We start from the raw sequence: 14,401 nt of genomic DNA, 5'->3' as shown, positions 1-14,401 counted from the left end.
TCCTGAAGGACTGAGCAGAAACTACAGGCAAATGTAGTTTCAAATGTAGTTTCAATGTACTTTCAATGTAGTTTCAATGTAGTTTTACAGCTGCCAGAGGACCTTCTTCCCTAAAGGAGTCCAGTTTAAAGAAAAGATCGGAAGTTGCCCATCTACAGTTTGCACCTAGACAGCTGAGTGAGCAGATACGCACATCACCTGGTCAGTCTTTTCCTCTATGGTGAAATGTACCACATTTCTATTTAGATTATAGTGATTGAATCTAAATTTCCATATCTCCACACATTTACAAATCTTACTCCTCTTTTTGACCATTTTGTTTTTAGGTGCTTGTGCACAACCAAATAGGCTTGGAAAATGATTAACAAATGAATGAATAATAAGGAGAAAAAATAAGTGGACTCTGAGCAGAGCTGGTATCTGGGTGGCCATCCTTGGGCAATGGCCAAGGTTCCAGCACGCTAGTATGGGTCACCAAAAGCACCTGGAGCCCCCTCTTCACTGCCATCACCACTCACCTCACCACAGGTGAGCAGCCACCACTCCTCACCTGTCTTCTCATTCAGACCCCCATCTTCTTTACCACTGTCTGGAACTCAAAAGTGCTGCATAATGGGGGGCAACAGAGAAGGGGGGGGTAAAAAATGTGGACCTGGCACTGAATTTGAGGTTCTCAAAGCCCCTTGTATATGTAATTCCATATATCTCCCAGCATGGAATTGCAGAAGATGAATAGGCCTGCCTATACACACACACACACACAGGTGCTTTTGATTACATCAGCTCTTTAACTTATGTCAGTGTAAGGTTTTTCTCTTAACATCAAAGAACATATGGGCAATTTGCCAAGGGCTTGAGGGCCACAACCTGAATATAAATCTTCATTTATCTGCAGAAGCCTGCCAAAATGTTTGCTTGAACTTGTATTTTCCTTGAGAGTATAAAACCGTCTTCTTGGTTCTAGACATATGCAACAAGAATGTGCTAAATGTGGAAAGTAAGGATGTTACTGAACAAGTCTGAGAAAGCTGCTATAATGAAAGAACTTAAGAGCAAAGGACCATTAGGTTTTATAGCTGTGTAAAAGCAATGTGAGCAGGAGGTCAAGAGTGTTGCTTCATCCTTGAACATAACAGGCAGAAAGAGTCTCTCCTGGATCAGGCAGAGGTCTACCTAATCCCTTTCCAAGAGTGGCCAGCCAGATGCTTCCACATGAGGAGCATAAAGGGAACATCCTTCTTTTGTTGTCTGGCCTCCACAAGTGGCAGTCTGATGGGCCTCCAAACTTAGAGGGTAGGTGCATTTACATCTTATAGCAGGCTTCCTCAACCTCGGCCCTCCAGATGTTTGTGGCCGACAACTCCCATGATCCCTAGCTAGCAGGACCAGTGGTCAGGGATGATGGGAACTGTGGTCTCAAAACATCTGGAGGGCTGAGGTTGAGGAAGCCTGTCTAATAGCAAAGTCTCTACCATTCCACCCAATATCAGTTCAAGTTTTCCTGTGCTCCCACACACGTAGCCAAGGCACACTACCCACCCATAAATAACCAACCGATTTGGGCTAACCCTGAGGTTACCAGAGGCAAGAAAAATCTTAAGGAAAAAATTCCAGCGGGAGAGGACACTTTTCCAAGACAGCTCAATAATAACTCAAAGATAAGGAATGGTGAGCGACTGACACAATGTGTTCAGGCATTCATCTCAAGATGTGAAGTGATGAGTGTGCATGCAAAGCCTGTCGCCAAGACCCACAGGAAGCCTGGCTGCTCGTCAGATCTTTGTGCGATTAGTGCAAAGGTCTTCAGTGGGCTTTAGAGCATATTCAACAGAACACATTTAGGAACTCTTTTTATGATCAGAAACTCTGATAAGTCATGTTTCCATGCACAAGGTGGTTTCTTAAACTTAACCAGGCATTTGCACTAATCATTCAAAGATCTGAAGAGCAGGTAGTTCACCCAAGGACTGGTGGTTCAGGGCCTGTATGTGTCCCTCCTGGTTTAACACTTTGTACAGTCAGTCAAGTTCCAACACACACACACACACACACACACACACACACAGAGAGGGGGGGGGCAAAAGCAGCTAATAAATATTATTAATAAATCAATAATTTTAATGGACACAAATGAGCACCCCCCAAACCCTAATGGACAGAAAAACAAAAGCCACCAGAGGGGAGGGGAAATGCAATGGAATGACTAGAACCCTGAACGCACTCCACACACTGTGACATTTTGTTGCAGAGAGAGACCCATTTATGTAGGCAGGACAGGAATCAGAGTTTTAAGCACTTCCTCAAGGGCCTTTTTCCGTGTCCCCCCACCATTTGAAATGAGACACATAGTAACTGGAGAGAGAACCTTCTCTGTTGTGGCCCCTCCATTATTGAACGCTCTCCCCAAGGAGACTCACCTCATGCCTTTCTGGCACCAGGTGAACAAGCTTTTTATTTTGACTTTTAAAGCTGCTTTTTTAAGATTAAGGCATTCTGGGAAATGATATATAATGAATTGAAAAAGGTATTTAAATATACCTTCTTGAAGAAACCAGAGGCCTTTCTCTTGGGCATGGTCGGCCAATTGGTGTCAAAGAAGGACAGAACGTTTTTTATGTATGCTACAACAGCAGCAAGAATACTTATTGCAAAGTATTGGAAGACGCAAGATTTACCCACTCTGGAAGAATGGCAGATGAAGATGATCGACTGTATGGGATTGGCAGAAATGACTGGCAGAATCCGTGACCAGGGAGAAGAGTTGGCGGAAGAAGATTGGAAGAAATTTAAGGACTATTTACAGAAATATTGTAAAATTGTAAAATTAAAGAATGTTGAATGATGTTGGATTGAAATTAAGGGGTTTCCAGGTGTAATGTTATGAGATAAGGATTTGCTGAGTAAATAATTTGAATTGGAATACAAGAAGGGGAGGTATGAGGAGGTCAGGGAAATATGTCACAGAAAATTAAGTATTCAGAATTGTATGTGTTTTTCTTTTGCTTTTTGCTTTTTGTTTGTATAAAATTGGAAACTTAATAAATATCTTTATAAAAAAAAGCTGCTTTTTTAAACGCTGGAGTCATTTGTGTTATCTTAAAACAAATCTTCTGCTTCTTTATTAATTATGTCTTACATTATTTCTATTTTTAATCTATAAATCTCTCTGGGATCCTTATGACTGAAGAGGAGGGTAACAAACTTTTTTATTAATAAAATAAGGAAAGGAGAAAGTAAAACACCAACTATGAGGGAGTGTGCAAATGGGAGCTCTGTTTCTAAATATCCAGAGGACCTTTATTTTATATTTAATGAAATGCACAGTTGGGGGTGGGGTGTTTTGCACACGCACACAAGCTCTACTTGACATCTTATTTTGATAATCTATTCCTAGAATCTACAAGAACCAGGACCAATGTTTGGCAAGAAGGAACAGGTTTGTGGACAAGCAGGTTTTTCTGACTCACCTGCACGGATCAATTGGAAAAAATAAAAAAGGGTAGCGGGTGGAGATTACAGACAAGGGAGAAATTGCAGGATAAAGTGTGAGTAATGGAGCTGGCACTGAGCCTTGCCACACCACCACTGACTTCTGAGCATGCCAGTCCCACAGGCGAAGCTTTCTGGCAGGATGAAGGGAACAGGAGGAAGTACAAGAAATGCTAAGAGTTGTATGCAGCTTACTTGGCGAGCTCTCTTTGGGGAACAATGAAGTGGGCTGGAGGTTTCATCCAGTCACATGTCAATCTTTATGACGGGGGAAGCCAGTGTTTCTCATAGTGCCCAGAATGCTACAGATCATTTAAATGTTAGATTATTCAAGTGAAATCCTTCACTCCCCCCCACTGCTTACTCCAGTATCTGAGACTTTGAAATTTAGTATTACAGCTGAGCTGAAATGTCTCCAAATATTTTTTTCCCCTGAAAAATGTCCAGAGTTTTCGCTCTCTTGCTCCCTTAGAAGAAGGCAAAAGGGAGACAAAAAGTTAGGAAAAAATAAATTAACTGTGCAACTGCCACTAATCCCCACCCCCTATTAACTGCTAGATAAATTTTCCTCCCCCTGGAGAAATTAAGTGAAATGGTCTCTCCAATTGTTCTGCCCACAAAGAGGGTGGAGAATTTCAAGACGTCCTTTGTGCACAGCCCTAATTAGGAATAATGCCTTCCCTCCTGGTAAATAATATTTACCTGGTAAATAATAATAAATGATACTTTGTGTGTGTGTGTGTGTGTGTGTTTGATGTTGAACTCATTCGCAGAGTTTGCCATTGTTGTATCTGTTGGAAGAGAATGCCAGTTTTATGCTGTGCTGAAAATCCATTTTCAATGTTTTAAATCTCCTACATATTCAGTTTATTTGCATGGAGCAAATCCCATACCTTGCAGCTAAAACTAGTATTTCAGGTATCTTAATAGCTGAGGGGCACCCTGTTTTAGAAGGGCAAGCAGATGAACAACCAGGAGACACTTTCAAATGTACCAAACAGCAGTTGGGTTATCCGATTTCTGGTGCACATTCGCTCCAAAAATATTTCATGCTATTTATTTAGTGACAGCTTTAGAAATCAATTCTATCAACTATGACTCACTGAGCTACTGTTATGTAATTAGCATGAACATAAAAAGATAGCCTTTGTTCCGACATATAAGGAAGTGTAAGAAAGCTTATACTGAGCCATATGGATATTTATCTTCAGTCTTTATTCTTGCCAGTAAATTTCACAAGAGGGATCAACACAGCCAAAGTTCCTGTAATCCTGTGCCCCTTGGTTCTACACATTTTTCTGAGAAACTATACCAACCAGAACACTGCCATATTAGATGTGGCCATAAAAGTAAAACATGTGTAGTGGTGGCACTACTGAGAAGGAACATGAACCGATGCGGACTCTGAAGTCATCATCTGAGGCCCTTTTTCTGCACAAGAATCTTGAATAGTGGCAACATGAGTAAAGGCCTTTTCTGCAGTGGCTCCCTGATTGTGGAATGCTCTGCCCAGGCAGGTTTGCTTGGCATCACCATTATATATCTTTGGATGCCAGGCAAAAACATTCCTCTTCTCCCAGGCCTTTGGGTAATTTAACAATCTATGGCATTTTAATCAATCTCTCTCTCTCTCTCTCTCTCTCTCTCTCTCTCTCTCTCTCTCTCTCTGTGTGTGTGATTGTTTTTGTTTGTTCTTACGTTATGCATTTTTTGTGATTTTCTATTGTAAACAGAAGGTCAGTATAGAAATTTAATAAATAAATAATCAATATATTTGCTTGGAGACTGTTTTGGGGTGGATGGGGACAGTTTGAGGCAGCAGAGGAAGGTATATTAGTTAGGCTAATACCCCAATGGCTTTTGACATTGACACCTTGATCCCTGTGAGATTAGCTCTTGAGTGGCAATGTTGCCTTAATTTCCTTGATTTTTAAAACAGGGATGGGGATTTATGGCCCCCTTGAAGGTGTTGTACTACAACTCCCATCACCCCCCCCCCAAATACAGATAGTTTTAAAATACAAGTAACAGATTTTTGTATTTTGCCAGACATTTGATTGATGGGTCTTTATTCTTCTAGTTAACAAATCTGCTGGTTGTTCTGCAGTTTACGGAATTTAGTAAGTGATTTTATCTATATCTATGCAAACACAAGCCTCAACACACACATATTCATGCTGATTTTAGCCGCATGTAAGCCACCTTAAGCTGCATCTTGTAGGAAATGTGGATATAACTAATAAATAACTAATGAATTTTTACCAAAACAGTTGGAGAATGGAGACTTTTAGCTTGAGTTAGCTGTAAGCAGTTCGAAAGCACGTCAAAGTGCAAGTAGATAAATAGGTACCACTCCAGCGGGAAGGTAAACGGCGTTTCCGTGTGCTGCTCTGGTTCGCCAGAAGCGGCTTAGTCATGCTGGCCACATGACCCAGAAGCTGTACGCCGGCTCCCTCGGCCAGTAAAGCGAGATGAGCGCCGCAACCCCAGAGTTGGTCACGACTGGACCTAATGGTCAGGGGTCCCTTTACCTTTATATTTGTGTGTGCATGTGTTTGTAATTCAGTTTTATAACTTGCTGTTGTTAGCTACCTGGAAGAAAAGGAGGGATGCAAATGTTTTGATTTTTAAAAAACTTTTGTAAAAGTTAAGGCAATGCTTCAGAAGTGGACTTGAGGCCCTTGAAACACCAACAGCAACGTTAGAACACTAGGAATTCCCAGGATATAACAAAGGGGATGGGGAGAGAGAGACCTCCTGTGACCTTTGGTACTGATGGGAGTATGGCCATCTTGATCACTGTGGAGTGAGGGTTAGGGACTAAGTTCATAGGATTACCACATAAATATGTTTATGAGTCTCCAAGAAGGTTTCTTTCTCTGTCCTTTTCAGTTTTTTAATTCCTCTCTGCTTTGATGTATGTCACCCTCAAACAACTGCCTTTGCCCAGGCCTCCAATGCTCATTTAGCACTGTAAGGACTAGAGCCCTACATTTAATTATGAAAATATAAATCTTTTATTTTATTACACAGAGAGCAGGGAAACTTATGTGTCTGTGCCTGCAGTCAGAGCAGCATAATTAAGCAAAACCTATGTATGCAAATGACACATCCTGTGTAACCCATTGCATAGTCAATCTCCATTAGCCACCACAGGGCAAGAAGGCTGAGATAAAGGGCGGGAAAAGGCCACACTTATCAAACAGAGAAATGGGGAAACGGCCAGAGAGCAGCAATCAAGTTAAAAGCTCTTCCCTAAGACGGGAAGCCTGCAGGATAAAACCTCTTTGCCTTGTGTGTACAATAAAATGTAGGTGTGCGGGGAATGTCAAGCAAAGTTCACAACAGGTCCAGGTTCAAGCCCTGGTTTTCATTTGGCTCCCGTTAAGGAGCTCAGCTTCTCAGTATCAGTAGCATAGCATAAAGCCATGTTGTCCCATATAAAGTTACCTGTAGCATGCTTCAGCATTTGGGCGTTGGTGATTTGGGCTTCAAGAAGGGTTCTAAAAACACTACTGACATGCATGTTTCATTGAAATCAATGGGGTTCACTTCTAATATTTCTGTTTAGAATCAGTGGGAATGAATTTTAAGAGAAAGAAGCATAAAATTAAATATTTTCTTGGGTTGTGGAGTGGGATGGAAATTCTCGGCTTTCGTTTTGTGCTCTTCAACTGAGAAGTAAAACATTGTATTGAATCTCCACATCTCCTGTAAATCTAATTCTTTTACCATAGTTCCATCTTTACATGCTTAAAGTAACGTCAGTAACTAGTACTCCCTTCTCAGAAATTCTGATCTTGGCTTACATTGTGCCCAGTGCTGTGAGAACAAACAAAATAGTGACTCAGGATATGGCTGCTGATAGGAAGCTTTTTTATGTACTCAACTTATAAAGGACTGACCAAGATTACAATGTGAATGACAGCATACAGTAATTCACCCTAAAATGAGGCAGTCTGACTTCCATCTTGCATGGTTCAACATTTTAAAAAAAATAAGTGAAATCCCTATGGTCCACAAATATGTTTTAATTTAGAAAATAAGGATGCATACTCAGAATCTGTTGACAATAAAAAGTAACTAATCTGTATTCACTAATACTGGAATATATGTTCTAGCTTAAGAAAATAAAAAGTGATTTGCTGGATCAGAGCAAACATTACTTAATCCTGTATTTGTAGCAAGAATAACAGAAGCCACCAGGCACTATGAGATCCACAAAAAAATTGGTCAGTGATTCAGTGATAGACTGTTCCCCATCTCATCCCCAAACACTGGATTTGTGTACAAGTCTGTTTGATATTCAGGATAGCCTTCACATGGGGTAAAGACCACCTGGGAGTAACTTAAAGGTAAAGATTGTCAGGTTTACATTTCTTGGTACCGAAAGTATTCGCTTAAAGTGTAGAGATTTTTCCTATTCTAATTAATTCTAGAGGGTTCTGAAAGCTTCTCTGTGTGATACAAGCTGGTGCAAGCTAGAAGTTTCTAGAAGCTTCTATTCTGCCTGGAAACAAGCAGAAGGTTCCTAATAATAGGCCATAAGGAGCCTGGGTTTCACTTTCTGTCTCTCTTTCTTTCTGGCATGGTGGTCTGTACATAGTACTAAGTGTATGTTTTAGACTTACTGAAGTTTAAGTTAAGTCTGATGCAACTGGATTTCTTATGGACTGTGCCAATCCTGAAGAATTTGATTTGTGACTGTTATGCTCATTTACCTTCAGTAATAAACTCTGCTGAATGAAGTTGATTACCTCTGAGTTGTTTTTTGGGGAACCCGGCATCATGTTTATGGTTTTACTCTGCTAACAATATGTTGAGGTCTGCTCTGATCAGTATGGAGCAGAATCCATGACAAAGATATCATGAAGAAAGGAATGTTTAAGCCATTTATAATTTGAGTAGTGGAATAGTTTCCCATAGTGAGAGAAAATACTACCTATTTTAACACCTATTCAAAATGTAAGATGTGGAATCTACCCAAGAAAAACAATTTCTAGAAGGGGTCCTGTGCTGGTCTCCTGAAGCAAACACAGCAGTTTTGCGGCACCGTAAAGACTAACTTATTTATTATAGCTTAAGCTTTCATGGACTAGTCTACTTCATCAAATGCATGAAGTGTTATTCTGAGTAGCAGGCACTTTTAAACATGATTGTGGTGAGTTAATTGTAAACAGCAAGATCAGAAGAGAAAGGAATTAGGTAATTATCGCTAGGTGTACCTTTTTGTAAGCAGAAACTGGACCATGGTAATTTGACGTTCAACTTCTGATACAAGAAAACACATTCTCTGTGCCAGTTTAGGATGAAAGTGCAAAATCAAAAGGCAACAGAGGCCAACTGTTTTGTTATGATGATGTTATCCCCTGTGTACTGGAATATACACCTGCACCTGAGTAGTCTGTTGCTTAGATGATTTATTTCTTCCTGCATAGCTTCATAACTTTTTCCTATGATGTAAATACCATGATTTCCTATGATGTTAAAACTTAAAACATTATTTCTATTTTAGAACAAATGTTTATCATTATCAGTGACAAAGTGATCTAGAAGACAGAGGGTCCAACCTACACTTGCTAGAGACGCTCCTTAAATGTATTCTCTATCTTAGCTGTATGAAACAGATCTTTAGGGTTAAACAGCTGGGGTTTGGTTTATGACTTTCCACATCTAGTGGGGAATCTTCTGAAGACTTTCCATTTCTTAAAACATAATGAACACTCACAATATTCTATTTCTAGTTCTTCAACAGTAATTTGAAATACCTAGTCAAGTTTCCAACGCCTAACAGTTGTGTCTTACATCTCGCATACACATCAATAACCTCACAGTTGTAGGACAGATCAGAAAAACTAGCTTGGGAAGGTTTTGGACCTCTGCGTTTTTCTGATACTTGGGGATTACTGAATCACAGATAATGGTGGGCTTAATACCTGAAGTGCTGAAGTTACAAAAGAAAAAATTCTGGTTGACATTATCCAGGCCTGGAACCATGGGGTCGGGGGTGGGGCACAGAAAGCTTGTCAAGAGTATCCATAGAAGTCTGTTTAAAATAATGTATCTTCCTTTGGCCTAATGGAATCAATTTTCCTTGGAACCATTAAGCTGACATCATAATTTGGTGGATCCATTATTGTGCCTGTCCAATTTATGTGTGAAGGGCACAGAAACACAGTTTTTGCAACATTCAAGACTCTGGAAATTTTAGCCACACTCAGAAAACCATAGATTGGCTTAATAAGCTGAGGTATGGATAAGCCATTTGCCTGCACACAGGTTCCCTTCTTGTTCCCTTTGAGCTCTGGCCAAGAAGCAGTGCTTGCTTTTTTGTAACAAATACATAAATGACACCTGGCTGCCTCCAGATCAGTAAGCAAATCAGTAGGACAAAGGAGCCACAGGTAAAAGGTGAAAGCCATGCCTTGGCCAGATTCAATCCCTGGCATTGCTGGCTTAAAAGGATTGCAGGCAGTGGATGTGGGCAAGATCCACCCCCAATACATGGGGAGCTGCCATTTTAGTAACTCAGCAATCCAGGCCACTGTGAAAGAGAATCCTGGCTGAAATCCTGAACAGGCACTGCCAGTCAGTATAGATAATAACTCGCTATAAGGTAGCTAGTGATGTATGTTCAGTGCTTTTAAAAGCACTGCAGTTAAAGAGCAGGTGTTGTAGACTCACCCGAGTGCGTCCTGAGGTGTCCTGTGAGGGCATCCCTTCTCCGGCAAGCATAGCTACAGAAGGGACATTTGAACGGTTTCTCCCCAGAGTGTAATTTGATGTGCCTCAGTAGATTCCCCTTCTGTGTGAAGGAAGCTCCACATTGGTTACAGTGAAAGGGACGTTCACCTGCAGTGGAGAAGACAACGGAGAAAAGGTCTGAGAAACCATGGCCAACAAATATACATGCCCAATCTCCCAATATTCAAACAAGGGTGCTCTCATAAATATAATATCTGAGACAATGAAATCCAGGAAAGCTTCGAATCTACCCCTCCTGAAATGCTACATAATAGTAGAGAAAAACTTTCAGCACCAGCAGCAGGCGCACACTTTGGTAATATGGCACCCTGGGTGAGGACCAAATCACACACCCATTTCTTATTTTCACAATAATTCATTTTGGTACTGTTGCTTTTTAACGGATCTTCTCCAAATATAGTGTCAGGAGCTGGAGTCAGGAGCAGGTCAGCAATAAAATACTCTTCATTCAAAGAAACCAAAACAATTCAGGCCTAGCAACTCTTCCCAGCAGGTCTTGCCCCAATGAGGCAGTTGCAAGGACTGAAGGTCACCACTCTCTAAGGCTCCTCCCCCCCGATCCTTCCCCAGCAACCTAACGCTCCTTCGTCTTGTCTCTCTTTGCTCCCCCGTCTTCATTCCACTTTGTGTTTTGGGAGACCAGGGAGGTCAACAAAACAGGAATACACTTATGTGGGACACTTCTGTGGCCACCATTTATGTTTTATCACCATAGCTGGGGCTACCAAATAATTATGCAGTCCTACCCACCCATACTCATTTAGACCACATGTGATCAGCAGAATCAGCAGCCATTGGTTTATTAATAGTTATTTATAAAAATTTGTATCCTGCCCTTCCTCCCAAAGGAGTTCAGGGCAGCAAACACAGAAATAGTAAAACAAATAAAATATCTACAAACAATTCCAATACAGATGCAGATAGGGAAAGAACTCTACTTAAAAAAAGCTTGTTGGGAAAGGAAGGCATTCAGAAGACACCAAAGAGACTATGGACACTACATAGTCTAATATTGAACAGGTGGGAATTCCAAAGGGTTGGTACCACAACACTAAAGGCCAGATTCCTAGACTGTGCAGAGCAGACACCCTGATAAAATGGATTGCACAGGAAGCCCCGCCTGCAGAGCACATGGATCATTTGGGAGTACAAGGGGAGGGAACGTCTTTCAAGCATCCTGACTGCAAGCTGCATAGGGCTTTATATATGTATTCAGACAAACGCAGGTATACCACAATGGGCAGAGCCACACCATACATTTAAAGAACTATGAGTGCTCATTTAAAGCATATCAGTTCCCCCAAAGAATCCTGCGAACAGTAGTGTCCCTCTCACAGCTATATACTACAGTTCCATGATTCTTTGTGCTAAGTCATGTGCTTTAAATGTACGGTGTGGATCTTCCCACTGTCTAAAGCACACATGAGGGATTTCCTGCATTGACTTCATAAATATGGCAATTAAGTTGTTCCATATAACAGTCGTGCTTGCATTATATTGCAGCTGATCGACATTTTTCTCTATAAAGACTAAATTTTTCTTATACACAGATAACATGTAGTGCAGCCTGCACATTGCCAAAGAAGTCTCTCTCACACACAACAATGCCACAAGGTGTTTGACAAGCGAATAGATGCTGAACTCAGGAACAGAAGGAGGCAACATTTCTGCTTATTGTTGGGTTGTTTAAATTTAAAGCAGCTCAGTAGCTGGGTAGGCTAACAATGAAGCACCTTCAAGTTTCTGAGCAGTAAAGCCCTGATTATTGATAAACAAATGACAGAATTCAGCTACAATTTTACACACACCTACCTATACACATATAACTCCATGGGACTTACTTCTGAGTAGACATTGAGCCTAGGACTGAGCTTAGTTCTTAAAAGTTAAGGCTAAATTGTAAATGTAGATCTTGTTGTTGTTGTTGTTTAGTCGTTTAGTCGTGTCCGACTCTTCGTGACCCCATGGACCAGAGCATGCCAGGCACCTCTGTCCTCCACTACCTCCCGCAGTTTGGTCAGAATCATGCTGGTAACCTCGAAAACACTATCCAACCATCTCGTCCTCTGTCGCCCCCTTCTCCTTGTGCCCTCCATCTTTCCCAGCATCAGTGTCTTCTCCAGGGAGTCTTCTCTTCTCATGAGGTGGCCAAAGTACTGGAGCCTCAGCTTCATGATCTGTCCTTCCAGTGAGCACTCAGGGCTGATTTCCTTAAGAATGGATGCGTTTGATCTTCTTGCAGTCCATGGGACTCTCAAGAGTCTCCTCCAGCACCAAAATTCAAAAGCATCAATTCTTCGGCGATCAGCCTTCTTTATGGTCCAGCTCTCACTTCCATACATCACTACTGGGAAAACCATGGCTTTAACTATACGGACCTTTATTGGCAAGGTGACGTCTCTACTTCTCAAGATGCTGTCTAGGCCTGTCATTGCCCTTCTCCCAAGAAGCAGGCGTCTTTTAATTTCGTGGCTGCTGTCACCATCTGCAGTGATCATGGAGCCCAAGAAAGTAAAATCTCTCACTGCCTCCATTTCTTCCCCTTCTATTTGCCAGGAGGTGATGGGACCAGTGGCCATGATCTTCGTTTTTTTGATGTTGAGCTTCAGACCATATTTTGCGCTCTCCTCTTTCACCCTCATTAAAAGGTTCTTTAATTCCTCCTCACTTTCTGCCATCAAGGTTGTGTCATCTGCATATCTGAGGTTGTTGATATTTCTTCCGGCAATCTTAATTCCAGCTTGGGATTCATCCAGCCCAGCCCAGCCTTTCGCATGATGTATTCTGCGTATAAATTAAATAAGCAGGGAGACAAAATACAGCCTTGTCGTACTCCTTTCCCAATTTTGAACCAATCAGTTGTTCCATATCCAGTTCTAACTGTAGCTTCTTGTCCCACATAGAGATTTCTCAGGAGACAGATGAGGTGATCAGGCACTCCCATTTCTTTAAGAACTTGCCATAGTTTGCTGTGGTCGACACAGTCAAAGGCTTTTGCATAGTCAATGAAGCAGAAGTAGATGTCTTTCTGGAACTCTCTAGCTTTCTCCATAATCCAGCGCATGTTTGCAATTTGGTCTCTGGTTCCTCTGCCTCTTCTAAATCCAGCTTGCACTTCTGGGAGTTCTCGATCCACATACTGCTTGAGCCTTCCTTGTAGAATTTTAAGCATAACCTTGCTAGCGTGTGAAATGAGTGCAATTGTGCGGTAGTTGGAGCATTCTTTGGCACTGCCCTTCTTTGGGATTGGGATGTAGACTGATCTTCTCCAATCTTCTGGCCACTGCTGAGTTTTCCAAATTTGCTGGCATATTGAGTGTAGCACCTTAACAGCAGCATCTTTTAAAATTTTAACTAGTTCAGCTGGAATACGATCACTTCCACTGGCCTTGTTATTTGCAGTGCTTTCTAAGGCCCATTTGACTTCACTTTCCAGGATGTCTGGCTCAAGGTCAGCAACCACACTACCTGGGGTGTACGAGACATCCATATCTTTAAAACTTTTAAATTCAGCAAATTCCAGAGTCAGTATTCATTATTCTACCTCAGTTGGAACTTTCAGGGTAGCCAGCTTTCCCTCTCATCTGACAGAATGCTTTAATTACTCATGTCAGAGTCATCCCCATCATTTCCCCCTTCTCACATATGTCATCTGCAGAATAGTCATTAAAACTACCTTAATAGGGAGATTAATGAGCTTAACTGAGCAAGTGGATTAATGCTTTAATATTCTCAATCAGGTTTCCAACAGTCATACCCTGATATTGCACATTTGCCTTCAAAGGGAAACCTTTATACCTGCCTAGAAGATCTGAACTGGGAAGCATCATGTTGTTCTGAGCAGACCAGGGAAATCTGAAGCGAGATTCATCTTGACCCTGAGGCCCTCTAAACCCTAAAACCCATATCAATGTGTGGGTGGGCGGGTGGTTGCTATCATTAGTGGGTGGGGAAGTAAAGACTGCATAGGCTCAGATTCATTTCCTTTTATAGCTGCCTCATATATTCCAAGGCTTGGTACTGGAATACCAGCCTTGGTCTAAACTCTGGTTCACATCAAGCCCTGCTGACCAGGGAAGCCTAGCTATGTCACCTATACCAGGCCTTCAGATTTCCTGGGCTGATTTGTTTCATGTCCTGATCAGGC

The 14,401-nt window shown here is 41.5% G+C and overlaps 1 protein-coding gene across 8 annotated transcripts in view; it reads right to left on the bottom strand.

The window, feature by feature from the left end:
- IKZF2 (IKAROS family zinc finger 2) overlaps positions 1 to 14,401 on the bottom strand; it is a 107,781-nt gene that overhangs the window by 30,049 nt on the left and 63,331 nt on the right. For all 8 annotated transcript variants that reach the window (XM_053364532.1, XM_053364587.1, XM_053364578.1 and 5 more), the window contains one exon: positions 10,174 to 10,341. In XM_053364532.1, coding sequence (XP_053220507.1) covers positions 10,174 to 10,341 — 168 coding nt within the window. The remainder of the gene's footprint in view (positions 1 to 10,173; positions 10,342 to 14,401) is intronic.

The sequence above is a fragment of the Podarcis raffonei genome, chromosome 1 (assembly GCF_027172205.1).
Source record: "Podarcis raffonei isolate rPodRaf1 chromosome 1, rPodRaf1.pri, whole genome shotgun sequence".
Lineage (NCBI taxonomy): Eukaryota > Metazoa > Chordata > Lepidosauria > Squamata > Lacertidae > Podarcis > Podarcis raffonei.
The sequence above is the reverse complement of the archived record's forward strand: the minus strand, read 5'-3'. Positions and strand labels throughout refer to the sequence as shown.